General features: G+C 50.9%; 1 protein-coding gene across 1 annotated transcript in view; it reads right to left on the minus strand.

Moving 5' to 3' along the window:
• The window catches only part of CD44 (CD44 molecule (Indian blood group)), a 107141-nt gene that overhangs the window by 50981 nt on the left and 32932 nt on the right, over positions 1 to 23228 (minus strand). The window contains 1 exon segment of the mRNA XM_054162142.1: positions 3363 to 3528. Coding sequence (XP_054018117.1) covers positions 3363 to 3528 — 166 coding nt within the window.

Here is a 23228-nt window from a genome sequence, read left to right on the forward strand (position 1 = left end):
AAAGCTGCAGCACCCTTCCTCTGCAGACCCAACATCTCCTCTACATTCAAAGCTGCAGCACTCTTCCTCTGCAGACCCAGCATCTCCTCTACATCCAAAGCTGCAGCACCCTTCCTCTACAGACCCAACATCTCCTCTACATCCAAAGCTGCAGCAGCTTTCCTCCCCAGACTCAAACTGCCTTGGGGGGTGAGGGGTGTGGTAATAGAATTCCTTTCCTCTTCTCTCTCTCTCTTCTCTCTCTCACTCTCCATTTTCTCTCTCTCTGCTTCTGATCCATCCACTCCATTCTGTCAAAAAATAGCCTCACTGTTGGTGTTTTGGCCTCCTTTGTGCCTCTAATTTCGTAACAGAGAATATTCAAAAGGACTGAGGCTCTTGCCCTCTCCAGGCCAGGCCAGGACTCCTCCACTGCCCTGGGCAGCCTGTTTCAGTCATAGAATACAGTAGAGTAGAGTAGAGCAGAGCAGAGCAGAGCAGAGCAGAGTAGAGTAGAGTAGAGTAGAGTAGAATAGAACAGAACAGAACAGAACAGAACAGAACAAACCAGGCTGGAAGAGACCTTCAAGATCATCGAGTCCAACCCCTCAACCAATCCAACACCACCTAAACAACTAACCCATGGCACCAAGCACCCCATCAAGTCTCCTCCTGAACACCTCCAGTGATGGTGACTCCACCACCTCCCTGGGCAGCCCATTCCAATGGGCAATCACTCAATCTGTGTAGAACTTCTTCCTGACATCCTTTCAGTGAAGAAGTTTCTTCTAATCTCCAATCTAAGCCTTTTCTGCTGCAACCTGAGGCTGTTTCCTCTTGTCCTATCACCTGTTCCTTGGGAGAAGAGACTCAGCCTCCTTTCAGGGAGCACCAGATGTGGAGAGAACCAATCTAAGGGACAGGTGGAACTTCAATGTCACAGCTCTTGAGTTCCCTCTCCTCTCTGCAGCTGGACATTGAGGATGATTTGCACAATAACTGCATGCTTTGGACAGCAAGATCAGGGGATGCCCTAGTCTGATGGATTTACAGACCACAGAAATGCCCCAGCTGGGGGAAAAAGTCTTCACTCTTGAGGGCATTTTGGTGTACCAAAGGATCTGCTTTAACCCTTCTGGGGGGGATTCAGCTCATTACTATCCTAACATGTTTTGCAGTGGTAGTGCTCACTTTGCTTTGCTTTTACCCAGCTTCCAGTCTCTTGCTGCAGTGATTTTTTTTTTGCTCAAGTGGAATCAGTGTTATCCACATCTGTTGCCCTGTGCATCATGAATTACAGAGGGTAATTAAGCCACTTGACAGTGTGGTTTGGTTTTGGTTTGGGTTTTTTCCCTCCTCCTCATTTTTATGGCTGCCTTTTGAAACTTCTCCATTCCAGGATTGTAGGATTGGCCCAGAAGGCAAAATCATATCCTGAGCTGAATCAAGAGGAGTGTGGCCACCTCCAGTACTGCCTCCAGTTCTATGTCCCCAGTGTAAGGAGGACACAGAGGTGGTGGAGAGAGTCCAGAGGAAGGCCACAAAGATGATCCACAGGCTGGAGCAGCTCTGCTGTGAGCACAGGCTGAGGGAGCTGGGGGTGTTCAGCCTGGAGAAGAGAAGGCTCCAGGGGGAACCTCAGAGCTGCCTGCCAGTACCTGAAGGGATCCTACAGGAAGGCTGCAGAGGGACTTGCCATGAGGGTGTCCAGAGGCAGGCCAAGGGGGAATGGTTTGGAGCTGAGGCAGAGCAGGGTTAGACTGGAGCTGAGGAAGAAGTTCTTCAGTACAAGAGTGGTGAGGCTCTGGCACAGGCTGCCCAGGGAGGCTGTGGATGCCTCTGTGCTGGGGGTGTTCAAGGCCAGGTTGGATGAAGCCTTGAGCAGCTGAGTCTAGTTGAGAGGTGTCCCTGCCCCTGGCAGGAGGTTGGAGTGGATGAGCTTTGAGGTCTCTTCCAGCCTGAGCCCTTCTGGGATCCTGTGAAGAATGCAGTAATACTGTGGCCTTTTTTTTCGACTGGGATCTCAAGAGCTCATCCCTCACTGTGCCACTTGATGGCTTTTACTGCTTCTGGAGGACACAGAGAGTTCCCTCTACGGATATACCATCCTCAGTGTTTGACCATACATCAGCTCATCAAAATCATCAATACTTTTCCCACACATCTTACAAACCAGTGATGCAGTAGGATCTGAACAGAGAGCAATGTCATCAAATTTGCTGACAGCACAAGCCTGGGAGTAGTGGCTGACACGGGAGGGTGGTGCTGCCGTCCAGCCAGACCTACACAGGCTGAGAGTTGGTCAGGGAGAAACAGAATGAAATCCAACAAGGGCAAGGGGAGAGTCTTGCACCTGGGAAAGAACAACCCCATGGAGGTTGACCTGTTGGAGAGCAGTGAAGGAGAAAAGGACCTGAGGGGTCCTAGTGGATGGGAGGTTGACCATGAGCCAGCAATGTGCTCAATGTGCAATGGCATCATTAGCTGGAGTAGAAGGGCTGTGGTCAGTAGGTCCATTGTCCTGCCCCTCTCCTCTGCCCTGCTGAGGCCACATCTGGAATATTGTGTCCAGTTCTGGGCCCCTCAGTTCAAGAAGGACCTCAGGGAACTTCTTGAAACAGTCCAGCACAGAGTCACAAATATGATGAAGAGAATGGAAGATCTTCCTTAGGAGGAGAGCCTGAGGGAGATGAGGGCTCTGGAGCTTGGAGAGGAGGAGCCTGAGGGTGAGCTCCTTGCTGGTGCTAAAGCTGTGCAGGCTGAGTGCCCAGAGGCTGGAGCCAGGCTCTGCTGGGGGATGCCCAATGCCAGCACAAGGGGCAGTGGTGGAAGCTGAGGCAGAGGAAGTGCCATGGAAGCAGGAGGAAAATGTTTTCCCTGTGAGGGTGCCAGAGGCCTGGAGCAGGCTGCCCAGGGGGGTTGTGGAGTCTCCCTCCCTGAAGATATTCCAAACCCACCTGGATGTGTTCCTGTGTGAGCTGCTCTAGGTGACCCTGCTCTGGCAGGGGCTTGGACTGGATGATCTTTTGAGGTCCCTTCCAACCCCTGACATTCTGTGCTCCTGTGATCTCCATCGGGAGTTTATTATGCTGCCAACCTTTGGCTGTCTTTATGTTTTCTCTGTCAGAGTCTGTGCTTTGTTAAAAGACAATTGGTAGAAAGTATATGCAGTCAATGACTTATTAGGTACTGGGCTCAGGGGAACCCTGCACACAGAGGAAGATGCTTTGCTCATCACAGAGTAGAACCTGAGGACCGACGTGGCCGTCTAATTAGCAGCCACATGAAGTCTGCTGTAATTACCACAGGCTGCAGAGCACCGACAGATGGACTTGGCATGATCTATTTTACACCCCCAACCCCCCACACCATAATTTCTTTACCTGCAAGTTTCAAATCCAAGCTCATTAGCTTTCTTCACCTGCTCTAGTGTCGCCAAGGTGCTATTGAGAGCTCTGCAGAGCTCGACGGCTTCGGACCGCGTCAGGCTGTAGCGGCCGTTCTTCTCCACGTGAAAAACTCCTCCATATCTGCAAGTGACGTTGAATTCTGTCACCAAAGGGAAGGAAAACAAATTGATTACTGATTGCTGGACTTCCTGCTTCACTGAGGACCTGGAAATGATTTACTAACAAGTGGCAAGGGGCAATGGCTATAAACTGCAGCAAGGGAGGCTCCAGCTCAACGTGAGGAGGAGCTTCTTCCCTGCGAGAGTCCCAGAGCCCTGGAGCAGGCTGCCCAGAGAGTTGTGGGGTCTCCTTCCCTGGAGACTTTCAAGCCCCATCTGGATGTGTTCCTGTGTGACCTGTGCTGGGTTCTCTGGTCCTGCTCTGGCAAGGGGGTTGGACTGGGTCTCTGGAGGTCCCTTCCAACCCCTACCACGCTGTGATCCTGTGCAGGGTGGTGCTTTCGGTGCAAACCAGCCACAAACAGCTACCCAGTCGTGGTGAAAGAACATCAGCACTTTCAGTTACCTTCTTTGCACCTCCCTTCTTTGGACTGAGCCACAAGCCAACCCTTCTGCCTTTCCAAACCCAGCAGCACAGCGTGGTTGGGTGTGCTGCTGAACACTCCTAACACCACTGATGATAAAATGCAGAAGACAACTGCACTGTGAAGTTGGCTTGGTGGCCACACAGCCACAAAACAAACTGAATGCTCAAATGTATCTGAAAGCAAAAACATTTCTCCAGCCCCTTCACCCTTCTCTGGACACACTCCAGCCCCTCAATGTCCTTCTTGGAGTGAGGGCCCCAAAACTGAACCCAGTGCTTAAGGTGGGGCCTCACCAGTGACCAGAACAGGGACACAGTCACTTCCCTGGTCCTGCTGCCACGCCAATCCTGATCCAGACCAGGATGCTGGTGGCCTTTCTGGCCACCTGGGCACACTGCTGGCTCATGCTCAGCTGGCTGTCAACCAGCACCCCCAGGTCTGTCTCTACCAGACAGTTTCCAGCCATTCTGCCCCGAGCCTGGAGTGTTCATGTTGCTCTTGTGACCCAAGTGCACTTAGGTGTTGTTAAAGCCTAGCCGCACTGCAGGCACATGCAGGAGGACCCAGGCTCGCAGGGAGCCTCGCCCATGCAGCGTGGGACATCAGGTGGGTGTCCAGGAGATCTTGGGCAAAAATGTGGCAATCCAATTCTCAGAACTGCTTTTGAGGCCATCCAGTCAGGTGGCACTTTGCCTTAGGGGCTGAGACAGAATGCTTTGTTTTCGATTTGATGGTATCTTCTACACCCACGTTTGTAGCGTGGACTCTGTTGGTGGACTCTGTCGGAGAAGCAGAGAGGGGGGAAGAAGGGCTCCAGCGGTGCCAGAAACTCGCACAACGCTTCACAGCCTAAGCAGCCTGCATGAAGCCAGCAGCCCCTCTGTGATCACAGCGATTAGCACCTCTTTGAAATGGCAAAGCAGGGCTGCAGAGCCTGCTGCCCAGAGCTGCAGGGAAGCCAGAGGGTTTGCTTTCTGATCTCAGATTTTAATACCCAGACAAGGGGGACTCGTAACCGAAAAATGAAAACATTTCCAAGCCACACCCATACAAAAACGTCCAAAAGTCAAAGGTGGGGTTTAAACTAACACCTTCCTGTGGTGTGTGGGGTTTTTTTCTCCACACTGAGGCTTATAGACTCGATTTTGAGCTAAGAAAAGAAATGCAATTGCCAAATCCAAGTCTAAAGACACGTTCCACCTTTTCCCATAGCACAGGAAGGTCAAATCCATTCAGTTTATGTCGATGATACTTAACTGGCTCTGACACAGTGATGCAAAAGATAGACTTTTTTACTTTCCCTTGGCTCAGGAGATGAGGCAATGCAAAACTCATACTGTGGCATCAAACCGTTCCCAACCCCTTCCGTCCTTCTGCAGTTTCGAAGGAGCCGACGCAAAGTGGAACTGCAAGCGGCACCCAAACCTTGCCCCCTGCCACTGAAGTGTTTAACAACAGCTCTCAAGAGAGGCAAAAAGCACCAGAGAGGCCTGGATTGTCATCATCATTAATCTCACCCAGATCATGAGACTTGGGTGACTCAGCCCAAAGCCACGGAATGCCCCTAAGCCCGGCTTTTCTGAGCACAGAGAACATTAACTTTCACACAAGTCACCTCTCCCTGTCCTTCCTGAGATTTCTGGTGCCCTGTCTCCAGCAGCTGCATGCAAGCCCTTCTGCACCATTCCTGTATCTAACCCAGGATCAATGAGTCCTTTGCAGCCAAAACCACTAACTCCAGGCTCCGCAGACACTTTGCTAGCCAGAGCCTACTGGTGGGATAGAATTGGCTGAGACAGACTAAGGAGCATTGTTCTTGCATGAAAGTGTGAGTTACACCCTGATTATTAATGCTAGGGGCTTGTTAGAAGTTGTCACAGTAGGAAGCCAGGTGCAAGCTTTACTTCCACCCTGGTTCTGCAACCCTTACACATAATGAGTAACACTGATTCATGCAAACTCTTCCTGTTGGGAGTTGGTTTTCCATGCAGATTCTGAATGGAAAATTTGGAAAGAAAGACAGAAAGGAAAGAAAGGAAAAGAAAGAAAGGAAAAGAAAGAAAGGAAAAGAAAGAAAGGAAAAGAAAGAAAGGAAAAGAAAGAAAGGAAAAGAAAGAAAGGAAAAGAAAGAGGAAAAGAAAGAGGAAAAGAAAGAGGAAAAGAAAGGAAAGATAGGAAAGAAAGGAAAGAAAGGAAAGATGGGAAAGAAAGGAGGGAAAGAAAGGAGAGAAAAAGGAAAGAAAGGAGAGAAAAGGAAAGAAAAAGAAAGATGAAAAGGAAAGAAAAAGGAGAGAAAAGGAAAGAAAAAGGAGAGAAAAGGAAAGGGAGGAAAGGGAGGAAAGGGAGGAAAGGGAGGAAAGGGAGGAGAGGAAGACAAAGAAAAGAAGGAAAGGAAGACAAAAAAAGGAAAGAAAGACAAAGAAAAGAAAGAAAGACAAAGAAAGAAAGACAAAGACAAAGACAAAGAAAGAAAGAAAGTGAAAGAAAGAGAGAAAGAGAAGGAAAGAAAGAAAAGAAAGAGAAAGAAAGAAAAGAAAGAGAAGAAAGAGAACCCACCCCAAAAGAAACAAAAATCTCTGCCCCATTTAGAGCAAAACTTGCAGAAGAATACTTAGAGGCAGGTTTGTCTGCAGGACTTCTTGGTAAAACCACAGCCTGCAGTTCATGGCAGGCAGGAAACGTTGGTGTGCTGCTCGTTGGTGTGCTGCTCTGGCGGGGATTTTCCTTTCCAGTTTGTGGTTCAAGATGATTGGTAGGTCACCAGGATGTGATAAATCTAGTCTGGAAACAGGGACAGCACTGGGGAGGGGGGTTGATGGTGCAGAGAGCTTTCACTCTGTTTGCTTTGGTGAAGCATAGTTTTGAAGCCTCTTGCAAGGACTTGGTTCTACATTTATGGAGCAGATTTCAAGATCTAGGCAGATAAGCGTGGGCCAAAGATTCCTTATCATCAGAGGTGATTCAGTCTCCTGGTGACAGTTCCAAACAGGAACTGCCATGAGCTTAGCACTGATAGCTGCATTTGGAATATCAGCACCAGCTCCAGTGCATGCTGTTAATAGGGTAGTGAAAAGTGGTACCCTGGGAACAAATGAACATCTGTCTCCTCTGAAAGAAGGTTGTGGAGAGGCAGGCACTGGTCTCTTTGTAGAACCACAGCATCAATAAGGTTGGAAAAGACCTCAGAGATCACCAAGTCCAACCTATCACCCAACACCTCCTGACAACTAAACCGTGGCTCCAAGTGCCACATCCAAGCCCCTCTTGAACACCTCCAGGGATGGTGACTCCACCACCTCCCTGGGCAGCACATTCCAGTGGCAAATCTCTCTTGCTGGGAAGAACTTCCTCCTCACCTCCAGCCTAAACCTCCCCTGGCACAGCTTGAGACTGTGTCCTCTTGTTCTGGTGCTGGGGGCCTGGGAGAAGAGACCAACCCCCTCCTGGCTACAGCCTCCCTTCAGGGAGTTGTAGACAGCAAGAAGGTCTCCCCTGAGCCTCCTCTTCTCCAGGCTAAGCAACCCCAGCTCCTTCAGCCTCTCCTCCCAGGGCTGTGCTCCAGACCCCTCCCCAGCTTTGTTGCCCTTCTCTGGGCACCTCCCAGCATCTCAATGTCCTTAAATTGAGGGGCCCAGAACTGGACACAGAAATGGCCTCAAGCTGCACCAGGGGAGGATTAGGCTGAACATCAGGAAAAAGTTTCTCAGGGAAAAGGTTGTGAGGCACTGGAACAGGCTGCCCAGGAAGGTGGTGGAGTCACCATCACCATCCATGCAGGTGTTCAAAGGCCATCTAGATCTGGTGTTTGGAGACATGGTGTAGTGACAGACTTGGTGGAGTGGGTGAAATGGTTGGGCTTGATGATCTCAGAGGTCTTTTCAGGCCTGGACAATCCTGTGATTCTATGATTGCAGAATCACAGAATGCCAGGGGCTGGAAGGCACCTCAAAAAGCTCATCCAGCCCAACCCCCCTGCCAGAGCAGGGTCACCTAGAGCAGGTCACACAGGAACACATCCAGGCAGGTCTGGAATACCTCCAGAGAAGGAGACTCCACAACCCCCCTGGGCAGCCTCTTCCAGTGTTCTCTCACCCTCAGAGGGACATTTTTTTTCCTCCTGTTCCCATGGAACTTCCTGTGCCTCAGCTTCCACCCAGTGCCCCTTGTGCTGGCATTGGGCATCACCCAGCAGAGCCTGACCCTCTTGGCACTCGCCCTTCACATCGTTATAAACACGAAAGAGGTCACCCCTCAGGCTCCTCCAAGCTGAAGAGCCCCAGCTCCCTGAGTCTCTCCTCATGAGGGAGATGTTCCACTCCCTGGATTAACCTCCAGAACCTGGCTGCTCCCCAGGCAGAGCTAGAAAATGGGCCACACAAACCCTAACATCTGAGTGGGCCCAGGCAGCTCAGATCTCAGCTCTCAGGCCACACAGTCAGTGTTTGATTTTTGAATGTTTCTCAGGAAAACTGATTTATGGCTGAATAAGAAGAGATGTTTTACTCCAGAAGAGAGGAAATACCCTCTGAGTACATCACTTCCTGTGGGATGGACTCCTGAAGCATGTCAGGACCTAAGACAGTCTTGTCAACAGATATGTTGTGCCAGTCCCTTTTCTGTCCTTCTGATAGATGGATCACACACATATCATCCAGTGATTACCTTCTGGACTACAACAGAGAATCACAGAATTGTCAGGGCTGCAAGGGAGCTCAAGGCTCAGCCAGTCCCAACCCCCTGCCATGGGCAGGGACACCTCACACCACAGCAGCTTGCTCACAGCCACATCCAGCCTGGCTGCAAACACCTCCAGGCAGGAGGCTGCCACCACCTCCCTGGGCAGCCTGTGCCAGGCTCTCACCACCCTCCTGGGCAACAACTTCTTCCTCACAGCCAATCTCAATCTCCCCACTTCTAGTTCTGCTCCATTCCCCCCAGCCCTATCACTCCCTGACACCCTCCAAAGTCCCTGCCCAGCTTTCTTGGAGCCCCCTTCAGATACTGGAAGGCCACTAGAGAGGCCTGGGTGGCATTCCTGCTTGCTGAGGACTCCACCACCCCTGCAGCAGCCATTAGTCCATTCACTAAAGCAGTTCACAGCTCAGATAACAGTAAGGGAACTGAGAGGCATCTGCCTCTGTGTCAGAAGTTGGAGCACAGCCCGGGCCAGCAGTGATGAAAACCACTGGCTAGCTGCTTGCTGGCTTATGCAGAATGATTCACTCAGCCCAGCTACAGTCACTCAGAGACACGTGTCAACAGCACTAAAACACACCTGTACCTGAATCCCTCAGGGCTTGGTGGGGAAAGAAGAACAGTGATGGGAAGACTGGACTCTCAGCTGGTGTGAGAGGCTGGTGAGGAGAGGCTGAGAGCCCTGGGGCTGTTCAGTCTGCAGAGCAGAAGACTGAGAGGGGATTTAATCAATGTTTATCAATATCTGAGGGCTGGGGGTCAAGAGGGAGGGCACAGGCTCTGCTCAGCTGCACCCTGGGATACGACAAGTGGCAATGGATATAAACTCCAGCACAGGAGGCTCCAGCTCAGCATGAGGAGGAACTTCTGCCCTGTGAGGGTCACGGAGCCCTGGAGCTGGCTGCCCAGAGAGGTTGTGGAGTCTCCTTCTCTGGAGACTTTCAAGCAGGATGCATTCCTGTGTGACCTGTGCTGGATTCTATGGTCCTGCTCTGGCAGGGGCATTGGACTTGGGAGAGCTCCACAGGTCCCTTGCAACCCCTGTGATTACACACTGATCAAAACTGGGGAGTTCAGTTCTACAGGACCCATCTGAGTTCAGCAAGCATGTACCTATGGAGGTGAAGTCCTTTACCAACACACCAAAAAAAGGACTGAGCAACATGCACAGGCATTTGGTGGGTCTGGGTGATGTTTTCCTGTTCTCCCAGTCACAGAATCACAGAATTATTGAGGCTGGAAAAGACCTCTGAGGCCATCCAGTCCAGCCTAGGACCTACCACCCCCACATCAGCCAAACCCTGCCACCAAGGGCCACATCCAAGCTTTTCTTAAAGCCCTCCAGTGATGGTGACTCCAGCACCTCCCTGGGCAGCACATCCCAGTGCCTAATCAGCCTTGCTGTGAGGAAGTGCTTCCTAATACCCAACCCAAACCTCCCCTGGGGCAGCTTCAGACCATGAGATCCTTGCTCTGCTAGCCACCATTCTCTACAGAAAGTGAGAATCAAAACTGGAAAGAAGCCCCTTAGTCCACAAGAGAGGCTTGTCTAAGCAGTGATAGTGAAAGTAGGTCTTGCCAGATCCTTGCAGTATTGCCAAGCTGTGAAATTTCATAGTATTTCATAGTATCAGTCAGGGTTGGAAGGGACCACAAGGATCATCCAGTTCCAACCCCCCTGCCATGGGCAGGGACACCCCACACTAGATCAGCCTGGCCAGAGCCTCATCCAGCCTGGCCTTAAACACCTTCAGGGACAGGGCCCCAACCACCTCCCTGGACAACCCATTCCAGGGCTTCACCACTCTCATGGGGAAGAACTTCCTCCTCCCCTCCAGCCTGAATCTCCCCACCTCCAGCTTCATTCCATTCCCCCTAGGCCTATCACTGCCTGAGATCCTGAGCAGTCCCTCCCCAGCCTTCTTGGAGCCCCCTGCAGATCCTGGAAGGCCACAATGAGGTCACCTGGGAGCCTTCTCTTCTCCAGACTGAACAGCCCCAACTCCTTCAGTTGTCCTCACAGGAGAGGTGCTCCAGCCCTCTGCTCATCCTCCTGGCCCTTCTCTGGACACCTTCCAGCACCTCCAGATCCCTCTTGCAATAGGGGCTCCAGACCTGGAGGCAGTACTGCAGCTGTGGTCTCAGCAGAGCTGAGCAGAGGGGCAGAATCCCCTCCCTTGCCCTGCTGGCCACACTTCTCTTGCTGCAGCCCAGGCTCTGCTTGGCTTTCCGGGCTGCAAGTGCACACTGAGAGCTCCTGCTGAGCTTCTCCTCCCCCAGCACCCCCAAGGCTCTCTCCTCAGGGCTGCTTTCCAGCCAGTCCCTGCCCAGCCTGCATTTGTGCCTGGGATTGCCTTGAGCCAGCTGCAGGACCCTGCCCTTGGTCTTGTTGAACCTCCTGAGGTTGGCTTGTGCCCAGCTCTGCAGCCTGTCCAGGTCCCTCTGGATGGATCCCTTCCCTCCAGCTGTCTGCTGCACCACACAGCTTGGTGCCATCAGCAACCCTGCTGAGGCTGCACTCAGTGCCACTGTCCATGGCACCCACAAAGATGTTGAAATGATTTGCAGGAAATACACTTCCAGATTTGGGAGTGGGGGGGGAGGGATTGTTTAGGGTTTTTAAAGTATTCCCTGGGGATAACCCAATGACAGAATCATTAAGGTTGGAAAAGACCTCTACGATCACTGAGTCCAACCTTCAACCCAACACCACCGTGGCCATCAAACCACGTCCCCAAGTGCCATGGCCACACAGGTTTTGAACACCTCCAGGCATGGTGACTCCACCACCTCCCTGGGCAGCCTGTGCCAATGCCTGACCACTCTTGCAGCAAAGACATGGTAAATACACGTTCACAGGGGTACTGTGTGAGAGATCAAAACAAAGAAAGCCTTTTCCCTTTTCAGTTTGAAGCTGCCTGTAATTCTGAAGCTTCATCAATTAGTTTGCACAAAATAAGATAAGCCAAGAGAGTTAAGCTTGAAGGTTTACATGGTTGCACCCCCCTGCTGTCTACAACCTCCTTTCAGGTAGCTGTAGAGAGCAATAAGGTCTCCCCTGAGCCTCCTCCTTAGCCATTGGAATGTGCTGCCCAGGGAGGTGGTGGAGTCACCATCCCTGGAGGTGTTCAGGAGGGGACTGGACGTGGTGCTTGGTGCCATGGTTTAGTTGATTAGATGGTGTTGGGTGATAGGTTGGACTTGATGATCTCAAGGGTCTTTGCCAACCTGGTTAATTCAATTCAATTCTATTCTATTCTACTCTATTCTATTCTATTCTACTCTATTCTATTCTACTCTACTCTAATTCAAGGAGAAGGTTTAAAGAATCCAGTCCACATTTTACATTCCTTCCTGTTTCACTGGAATGGGCTGCCCAGGGAGGTGGTGGAGTCACAGGGGACTGGATGTGGTGCTTGGTGCCATGGTTTAGTTGATTAGATGGTGTTGGGTGATAGGTTGGACTTGATGATCTCAAGGGTCTTTGCCAACCTGGTTAATTCAATTCAATTCAATTCAATTCAATTCAATTCAATTCAATTCAATTCAATTCAATTCAATTCAATTCAATTCTACTCTATTCTACTCTACTCTACTCTACTCTAATTCAAGGAGAAGGTTTAAAGAAGCCAGTCCACATTTTACATTCCTTCCTGTTTCACTGGAATGGGCTGCCCAGGGAGGTGGTGGAGTCCCCATCCCTGGAGGTGTTCAAGAGGGGATTGGATGTGGCACTTGGTGCCATGGTCTAGTGGTGAGGTCTGTTGGGACAGGTTGGACTTGATGATCCTTGGGGTCTCTTCCAACCTTAGTTATACTGTGAGACTGTGACATAGGCAGTTGTTCCAAGACTTGCAAATTTTCATGGGAGATTGAAAAAAAACAACCCAAACAAACCTCAGTTGTACCCCTATGAGCTTGCTGCTATCCAAGGGAAAAGAAGCTCTCGGCACACCTGGCCTTTTAGAGACAGTGAAGACAAAAGACATTTCCCTGCCTGCTGCAAGGAATGCCTGCTATAAATAGAGACAACATATTCTTGGGAGCTGGGTGTGGTAACAAGAAAGTGAAGATGCCTCTCCCCAGATCTAAAGGCACAGACCTTTGTTTGAAGTTGTGCCAGAGTTCTACCCAGTTCTATTTGGGTACCTAGCAATTTGGTCTGAAAAGGTAAATAAGAGAGCAGCTTCCTCACTCCCCTCTATGCTGTTTGCTACACAAAAGGTTCTGACACAGCCATGCTGACCCTGTGGTCCAAGTGGGCCCTGGAGTGGCTGGGGATACAGACAGGAGCCAGAGAGGGCTACAGTGCAGCAGGAGGATCTCCTTTCTCCACCAGCCCGTCGCGGGGACTCCACACCTCTGTGGTACTTCAGTAAGCGCATGCTGGGAACGAAGCTCCAGCTGCCGCCTGCCTTCCAAACTGCTCTTTAGCAGCCTGGCCACCAGAAGCTGTGTCTCTGGATCTGTTTACTGGTGGGCAGAAGTCTTCAGTCCCTCATTCATCTGACAGCCTTGCTGGCCACTAATTTCCACAGGAGCGGGGGCGGTGCTGCTGGTGAATCAGGCCCTTGCAGAGTCACTGGCAATGCAAGCAAGCACAGGGAGCACATTTCACTCCTCTGCAGGAAGACCCAAAAAAAGGCTGCTGATGCATCTTCCAAGCATACATTGCCTGCATGGCAACTGTTGCTCTGGTAAACATCCTGAGTCAGTTCCATACGGTGTCATCACTTACAGTAAACTTCCTTGCTGCTGACACTAATCTTAACGCTTCTGGGTCCTAAGTTTCACCCAGCTGGGAGCTGGAAGTTTTCAGATTCCACTAGAACATGGCACAGCTATGCAGCACCTCAGTGGAAAAAAACTGCAGGCAGTGAAATCATAGTCCTGGAATTAGGCAGTTATCAGATATGCCCCTCTGGAGGTGATGAAAACAAGCAGCCCTGTCGGTTCTAGGAAAGCTTCAGGCTGTGGAAGGAACAGCCTGCCCCCGAAGGCTGAGTAACAGGAGGCTGGGAAGCAAATCAGCTGGGATCTGTTCCACACAGCCCAGGTGAAGAAAGGTACACGAAACAAAGCTGGTGGACAATAATAACTGGACTCTGATTTCCATTGTTTGGCTGAAATCAAACCATGCAGTCATCTGGGCTACAGCCAGCGAGGCACAGTGTCGTTCAGCAGACAGATCTGCAGCCTGGAGCTCAAAAGGCCTTCTGCCTGTTCCCTGCCATCATTTACCTGCTGATCCAACCTGCAGAAGCCAAATCCCTCTCTCTAGCTCAGCCTGCAACTAGCCTGCTCAAGAAAGCAGTTTGAGATGTACTGATAAGGGCTGCTGCAAGAGCGCAGGACTGTGACACTGTGCTTTGGTTGTGGCCTCACAGCTTTTACACACAGCCTCCATCTAAGCCTGGGCAAGTCACAGGAAGTCTGATTCAAGCACTGTGGTTATTTAGATAAGAAACTGATACCAAATCAGAACTATGATTAACAAGTCCTGTTGAAATTGATTTGCAGCATGCTACTCAATACCAAGTGAGATTCAAAACTATTTTTCACAGGCTTGGGATTTCCTCCCCCCCCAAAAAAAATACTTTCAGTAAACGAATTCTAAACTAAACCAAGATTGATTGATTGATTGTTAAGTATTTCCTCTACTCCTCTGAGTTATACAGAGACTCCACCTCAAACACTGCATCCAGTTCTGCTGTCCCCACCATAAGAGGGGCATAGATTTGTTGGAACAAGTCCAGAGGAGGGCAACAAAGATGATCCAGGGGCTGGAGCAGCTCTGCTGTGAGGACAGGCTGAGGGTGTTCAGCCTGGAGAAGGGAAGGCTCCAGGCAGACCTAAGAGCAGCCTGCCAGGACCTGAAAGAATCCTGCAGGAAGGACAAGGGGAAATGGATTTAAACTGAAGAAAAATAGGTTTAGGTTGGATCTTAGGAAGAAATTCTTCGCTATGAGGGTGGCAAGACTCTGGAATGGATTGTCCAGAGGTTGTGGCTGCCCCCTCCCTGGAGATGGTCAAGGCCAGGTTGGATGGGCACTTGAGAAACTGGATCTAGTTGAGAGGTATTGCTGCCCATGGCAGGGAGGATGGATTCAATGATTTCTAAGGTCTCTTCCAGCCTAAGCCATTCTATGATAATATCATAGAATCACAGAATCAATAAGGTTGGAAAAGACCCCAAAGATCATCAAGTCCAACCTGTCACCCAACACCTCCTGACAACTAAACCATGGCTCCAAGTGCCACATCCAATCCCCTCTTGAACACCTCCAGGGATGGGGACTCCACCACCTTCCTGGGCAGCACATCCCAATGGCTAACAGCTCTCTCTGGGAAGAACTTTCTCCTCACCTCAAGCCTAAAATATGTATTCTGGTCACTTTAAACTCATTTGTACAGTAAGTTGGTCATGGAAAAGTAAGCAATAATCAAATCTGGGGAAAGAGAAAGACCTTAAATAAGAAGTGGAACACCTACTGACTTTAAGAAAAGAACCCCAAGGATCTTTTTAAAGGCCTTGAAAGCCAGTAATTTAAACCCAAGGAAGCAGTGGTCTGGCAGACATCCTGCACAGAGGGCCTTGAGCAGCCTGCACTAATGGTTGATGCCCCTGTCCCTGGCAGGGGAGTTGGAACTAGATGACCCTTAAGGTGCCTTCAAACCCAATCCACTCTGTGAATCTCTGAATTGTGCACCCAGTGATTTTGCTGTGCTGCTCCTCGTTGCCAGTAATCTTCTCACCTTAATGAGACAGGGCTGGATTCTGAGCAAACAGCCAGAATTAAACCAGAGTTTGGATGGCAACTGATAGAATAGAATAAACCAGGTTGGAAGAGACCTTCAAGATCACGGTGTCCAACCTATCATCCAACACCACCTAATCAACTAAACCATGGCACCCAGCACCCCATCAAGTCTCCTCCTGAACACCTCCAGGGATAGAGTGACAGACCTCAGCTCAGGTACTGTGTTTCATGACACTGGAAAGCATCATGAAGTGAGATGCCCTCTGAGCAAGAGTCAGTTTAAGGCATCTTAATAAAGAGAAAATCCTAGACAGGTGGTAACAGATCATTAATAAAGCAGCACAAGATTATCTTCTTTCCCCCCAAGGAAATAGCTTACATTTAATTGAGTTGTATGTCAAGTACCCCAGGAAAAAGAACTGTATGGCCAGCAGGAGCAGGGAGGTCATTCTGCCCTGTACTCAGCACTGGTTAGGCCACACCTGGAGTCCTGTGTCCAGTTCTGGGCTCCTCAGGTTAGGAAAGAGGTTGAGCTGCTGGAAGGTGTCCAGAGAAGGGCAACAAATCTGGGGAGGGGTCTGGAGCACAGCCCTGTGAGGAGAGGCTGAGGGAGCTGGGGTTGCTTAGCCTGCAGAAGAGGAGGCTCAGGGGAGACCTCATTGCTCTCTCCAACTCCCTGCAGGGAGGTTGTAGCCAGGTGGGGGTTGGTCTCTTCTCCCAGACACCCAGCACCAGAACAAGAGGACGCAGTCTCAAGCTGTGCCAAGGGAACTTTAGGCTGGAGGTGAGGAGAAAGTTCTTCATAGTGAGTTGTTAGCCATTGGGATGTGCTGCCCAGGGAGGTGGTGGAGTCCCCATCCCTGGGGGTGTTCAAGAGGGGATTTGATGTGGCCCTTGGAGCCATGGTTTAGTAGTCATGAGGTCTGTGGTGATAGGTTGGACTTGATGATCTTTGAGGTCTCTTCCAACCTTATTGATTCTATGAAAGGTTCAACCCCCTGGGCTATCCACAGTCCACAAGACAGAGCAATAAGCTTGTATCAGAGCCTGAAGCACAAGCCAGAGAGGACTCAAAGCAGCTGATCTCATCATGTGCTTGCAAAAAATGACACCAGGAAGTTCTTTCAGCAAAGCAGACTTCTCTCTTAGGAACAGCAGAAGTATCTGAGACACAGTGTGGAAAAACTTTTCCAGATCATCTGAGGAACAAGTTCTGCACCAGGAGGCTGCTGGGACACTGCAACAGGCTCCCCAAGGAGGGAGCTGAGGCTCCGTGCCAGGAGCTGTTGAAGGGGAGGCTGCAGAAGGCTGTGAGCAGCCTGCTCTTAGTGGAGGATGTCCCTGCTGAGTGCAGGGGGGTTGGACTGGATGCCCTTTGGAAGTCCCATCCCAACCCATCCTGTGACTCTGTGATCTGTGACCAGTCACTGTAGGTAGATCCCATTTTTCTTTCCTGACCTGCCTGAAAATGCATCTTACACAGCTGTTACAGCAGCAGCTCCTGAAGCACTGCTAAGGCAGCTGCCTCTGGCTCTGGAAAGATACTCAGCAGATACTCAGGCATCACCCAATACAGCAATCAATCTATGGCACTAAAGCAGGCAAGAGACAGGCTTGATAGAATAGAATAGAATAGAATAGAATAGAATAGAATAGAATAGAATAGAATAGAATAGAATAGAATAGAACAGAACCGGACCAGACCAGACCAGGTTGGAAGAGACCTTCAAGATCATCGAGTCCAACCTATCACCCAGCACCACCCAAACAACTAACCCATGGCACCAAGCACCCCATTGAGTCTCCTCCTGAACACCTCCAGTGATGGTGACTCCACCACCTCCCCAGGCAGCCCATTCCAATGGGCAATCACTTTCTCTGTATAGAACTTCCTCCTAACCTCCAAGATGACCTGAAGAGGTTGCCAGGACTATGTGGATGTGTTTATATCACGTCAGCAGTGGGGGAAAGGTGTGAACAAGCAGCCTGGCAATCGCTGTGACTCAGGAGCTGACTGTGACTCGTGCTGGTGAGACGGCACGGCCTGGGCACCATGAGTAATGCAGCCAGGCAGAGGATTGAGAGATGCTCTTCTTGAGCCCACTGCAGGTCTGCAAACTGAATCACAGGATCTCAGGGGTTGGAAGGGACCTCAAAAGCTCATCCAGTCCAAATTCTCTGCCAGAGCAGCATCACCTATACCAGGTCACGCAGGAACTCATCCAGGTGGGTTTTGAGTATCTCCAGAGAGGGAGACTCCACAACCCCCCCTGGGCAGCCTGCTCCAACAACGGGGGTGGGGGGAGGGGATTTCAAAACCTCGGGACATTTAGCTCTGACTCATCACAAGGACTTTCTCACACCACGGTCTGGCTGCAGCAAGGAATGCCCAGCCAGGTTACCCAACAGTTGGTGACTGCAGACAGTTTCCTGGGGTGGGGGTGGGGTTTAGGCTATGCCTTTAAAATTCAGTTACAGATTTCGAGCAGGAAAGTAGAACAATAACAACAAATCACTGCTGGGGGTAAAAAGGAAAAGAAAAGGCTGTTCTAAACAAATTCACTGGGGAAATATCTAGGATAAGAGGAGCTGTGCCATAACAATCCTTCCCTTTTCTCTCCTCTTCTGATCTCTGGCTGTTTTGCTTCACTCAGGGGGGATAACCTGCTTTTAGCTGGCCTTGGCTAAGTCTAACTTCTCTGCTCCTTTCTCTAGTGCAGGGGGATAAGGGAGGGAGAAGCCAGTAGCTTCCCCTGCTCCTTGGCCAGGGGGTTCCTTGTGCTGCTTATTAATTGTAGATACCTGTATCATATTGTACCTCCTGGCTGTGTTGTACACATTCACTGCATCCCAGTGCAGAGGGTAGCTCTTGCCTGTAAATACAGCTTCAGTTACTTCTGCCTGAGTTGGCCTGGCACAGGTAATGTTGGGAGGGGAACTTCAACCCACCACATTAGAATAGAATAGACCAGACCAGGTTGGAAGAGCCCTTCAAGATCATTGTGTCCAACCTATCATCCAACACCACCCAACCAACTAACCCATGGCACCAAGCACCCCATCAAGTCTCCTCCTGAACACCTCCAGGGATGGTGACTCCACCACCTCCCCAGGCAGCCCATCCCAGTGGGCAATCACTCTCTCTGTGTAGAACTTCTTCCTAACCTCCAGCCTAAACCTCCCCTGGTGCAGCCTGAGACTGTGTCCTCTTGTTCTAGTGCTGCTTGCCTGGGAGAAGAGACCAACCTCTGCCTGGCTACAGCCTCCCTTCAGGGAGTTGTAGAGAGCAAGAAGGTCTCCCTTGAGCCTCCTCTTCTCCAGGCTAAGCAACCCCAGCTCCCTCAGCCTCTCCTCACAGGGCTGTGCTCCAAGACCCTCAACAACTTTCTTGCCCTTCTCTGGACATGCTCCAGCAGCTCAACCTCCTTCCTAACCTGAGGGGCCCAGAACTGGGCACAGTACTCAAGGTGCAGCCTAACCAGTGCAGTGTACAGGGGCAGAATGACCTCCCTGCTCCTGCTGGCCACACTGTTCCTGATGCAGGCCAGGATGCCCTTGGCCCTCCTGGCTGCCTGGGCACACTGCAGGCTCATGTTCAGCCTACCATCAACCAGCACCCCCAGGTCCCTCTCTGCTTGGCCGCTCTCAGCCACTCTGACCCCAGCCTGTAGCTCTGCCTGGGGTTGCTGTGGCCAATGTGCAGCCCCTGGCAGTTGGTGCTAAGGTATTAGCTTTCTAGAGGATGCTCCAGTCCTCTCTCCTCTTGTCCACTCCTGCAGTGTTTGCACAAGGCACTTTTTCTTTTCGTGAATAGTAATAATACCAATGCTTCTGGCAGCTGCAACAGCCCTGTGTGTGAAATCCCAGCTGCCTTCTGCAGCTCACAGGAAAGAGGCACAGATCTTGTTGATGGGACACCAGGCTGGGACTTGGGAGAAGTCTTTATTGACTTTACTGACAGCTGTGCTGCTGGGTGACTTCTTTTGCTTTCTCCCTGCTTCCCCACTTAGGAGGTGGGGATAAAATCACTGACTTCCAAAGGGCTACAAGCACCTGTTAAATAACACCACATGTGGAAGGACCTGTTAAATAACACCATATGTGGACCTGGCATTGTAAATTCTATGGCAGTTTGAACACAACCCTGCTGAGTGTGCTGATGAAACACGCCAGAGAGGACAGCAACCTCCTCTAGACTGAATGTTGTAATCTTTATGCAAGCTCCATAGAATCACAGAATCAATAAGGCTGGAAAAGACCTCAGAGATCACCAAGTCCAGCCTATCACCCAACACCTCCTGACTAACTAAACCATGGCTCCAGGTGCCACATCCAAGCCTTTTTTGAACACCTCCAGGGACGCTGACTCCACCACCTCCCTGCAACAGAAGAAAAGGAAACACTACAAACAACAACATTTCACCACAGAAAGCACCTCCTGAAGTGATGCCCTGGGAAGGTGTAAGATGCCACTCCTTCAAGAAGAATTCAAGGTGGTCTTCTACAGCACTTGGAAGCATCCAGCAGATGGCAAGTGAAGGGAATATATCTCAGAATGATAGGATGAGGGGCAATGGTTTGAGATGAGAGCAGAGCAGATTGAGATTGGATGTGAGCAACAAGTTCTGCACCAGGAGGCTGCTGGGACATGGCAACAGGTTGCCCAGGGAGGGATTTGAGGCCTCATGCCTGGAGACAGTCAAGCTGAGGCTGGAGAAGGCTGTGAGCAGCCTGCTCTAATGGAGGATGTCCCTGCTGAGTGGATGCCCTTTGAAGGCTCTTTCCAACCCAACCCATTCTATGATTCTAAGATTCTATGCTGTGTAGAGGAAACACCACTGCATATAGCAAACTCCTGACCAAGCTGTCAGCCCCTGGCTTGGATGGGAGCACACTGCATTGGGTTAGGAACTGGCTGGAGGCTGAGCCCAGAGAGTGGTGGTGAATGGTGCCACAGCCAGCTGGCAGCCAGGCACCAGTGGAGTGCCCCAGGGATCAGTACTGGGCCCTGTGCTCTTTAACATCTTCATTGATGATCTGGATGAGGGCATTGAGTCCATCAGCAGTAAATTTGCTGACAACACCAAGCTGGGGGGCAGGAGTTGATCTGCTGGAGGGTAGAGAGGCTCTGCAGAGGGACCTGGACAGGCTGGGCAGATGGGCAGAGGCCAAGGGCAGGAGATTGAACACATCCAAGTGCCAGGTTCTGCACATTGGCCACAGCAACCCCAGGCAGTGCTACAGGCTGGGGTCAGAGTGGCTGAGAGCAGCCAGGCAGAGAGGGACCTGGGGGTGCTGGTTGATGGTAGACTGAACATGAGCCTGCAGTGTGCCCAGGCAGCCAAGAGGGCCAATGGCATCCTGGCCTGCATCAGGAACAGTGTGGCCAGCAGGAGCAGGGAGGTCATTCTGCCCCTGGACACTGCACTGGTTAGGCCACACCTTGAGTCCTGTGTCCAGTTCTGGGCCCCTCAGTTTAGGAAGGAGGTTGACTTGCTGGAACGAGTCCAGAGAAGGGCAACAAAGTTGGTGAGGGGTTTGGAGCACAGCCCTGTGAGGAGAGGCTGAGGGAGCTGGGGTTGCTTAGCCTGGAGAAGAGGAGACTCAGGGGTGACCTTATTGCTCTCTACAACTACCTGAAGGGAGGTTGTAGACAGATGGATGTTGGTGTCTCCTCCCAGGCAGCCAGCACCAGAACAAGAGGACACAGTCTCAGGCTGCGCCAGGGGAGGTTCAGGCTAGTTGTTAGGAAAAAGTTATATATAGAGAGAGTGATTGCACATTGGGATGGGCTGCCTGGGGAGGTGGTGGAGTCACCATCCCTGGAGGTGTTCAGGAGGAGACTTGATGGGGTGCTTGGTGCCATGGGTTAGTTGTTTAGGTGGTGTTGGATTGGTTGATGGGTTGGACACAATGATCTTGAAGGTCTCTTCCAACCTGGTTTATTCTATGTATGTATTCTATGTATATTGTCACTGATGTCCACCTTGGTAACATCTTCCTAGCTCAACACATAACCATAGGTTGTTTCTGGGTGCTCCTGCCCTATTGCCCTGATGCTGAGCGCAGTGACAGTTAAGGCAGACCTGCTGGAACAGCAGGTCAAAACCATGAGATAATCATAAAAAAGGACAAAGAAGAGAATTTGCTCATGGGCTGAGTCCTCTCTGAGGCTGGTCCCTTGGAAAGAGCACTCCTTGTCTACAAATGTGGAGGGTTTGCCTGAGAATGCCCAAGCTGCTTAGCAGAAGTTGTACTGGATCAAATGGGTATAACCCTCTACCACAGTCAAGGCTCAGAGAAATGGAATAGAATTAACCAGGTTGGAAAAGACCTTTGAGATCATCAAGTCCAACCTATCTGATCGACTAAACCATGGCACCAAGTGCCTCAGCCAGGCTCTTCCTAAACACCTCCAGGGATGGGGACTCCACCACCTCCCTGGGCAGCACATCTCCAGGGCCAATCTCTCTTGCTGGGAAGAACTTTCTCCTCACCTCCAGCCTGAACCTCCCCTGGCACAGCTTGAGACTGTGTCCTCTTGTTCTGGTGCTGGTTGCCTGCCTGGGAGAAGAGACCAACCCCCACCTGGCTACAACCTCCCTGCAGGGAGTTGGAGAGAGCAAGAAGGTCTCTCCTGAGCCTCCTCTTCTGCAGGCTAAGCAACCCCAGCTCCCTCAGCCTCTCCTCCCAGGGCTGTGCTCCAGACCCCTCCCCAGCTTTGTTGCCTTTCTCTGAACACCTTTCACAGAGGTGAAGATGGGGAGGGGGGGAATATTCAGCAGGTGCAAGAAACAGAAGAAGTTGTTCAAAAGAATAGATGAACACTGAAAAGCTATGAAGAGCAACTGAAGGAGCTGGGGATGGTTAGTGTGAAACACAGGAGGCTGAGGGGAGACCTCCTGGCTGTCTACAGCTCCCTGAAAGGAGGCTGTGGAGAGGCTGCTGCTGGTCTCTTCTCACAGGTAATTAGTGACAGAACAAGAGGAATGGCCTCAAGCTGCCCCTGGGGAGGTTTAGGCTGGACAGTAGGAAACATTTTTTCTCAGCATGAGTGGTCAGGGATTGGAAAGTGCTGCCCAGGGAGGTGGTGGAGTCCCCAAGCCTGGCTGTGTTTAAAGGTGGTTTGGATGTGGTGCTTGGGGATATGGTTGAGGGGTGAAGCTTGTAGAGTAGGGTTCTGGTTTGGACTTGGTGATCCTGAGGCTCTTTTCCAACCTGAATGGTTCTGTGATATGCCTGGGTGTCCCCAGTGTGCACAGTGGCACTACAGCTTCTGTGGCCTTCTGGCATTGTGAGCAGGTGGCCCAGCTCCAGGTTAGACAGAATGGCTCTCCCCTTGGCTCCTCTCCTGTGTTGCTGGGTCATGTTTTGTCTCTTGGCACTTGTCTTTCAGAGAGTACCAAGCCTTTATGTACAAATGTTGAATCATAGAATTGCCTCAGTTGGGAGAGACCTTTGAGTTCATGGAGTCCAACCCTCAGCCTAAGACCACCACAGCCCAAAGTCACCTCCAGTCCATAGTCACCCCAGACCATGCAGTCACCTCTAAGCCATAGTCAGCTCAGACTACAGACACCTCCAGACCATAGTCACTTCCAGACCATAGTTGCCTCAGACCACAGAGTCACTTCCTGACCATAGTCACCCCAGACAATAGAGTTACCTCAAGGCCATAGTCATCCCAGCCCATAGTCTCCCTCACACCAAACAGCTTTTGATGGTGCATCTCACTCTGGTTCCTTTGCAATGCCACTTTCCAATAGTCCCTTGCATAATTCTCACCTTGGTGGCTTT

Source organism: Dryobates pubescens, chromosome 5 (genome assembly GCF_014839835.1).
Source record: "Dryobates pubescens isolate bDryPub1 chromosome 5, bDryPub1.pri, whole genome shotgun sequence".
In the NCBI taxonomy this organism is placed as follows: Eukaryota; Metazoa; Chordata; class Aves; order Piciformes; family Picidae; genus Dryobates; species Dryobates pubescens.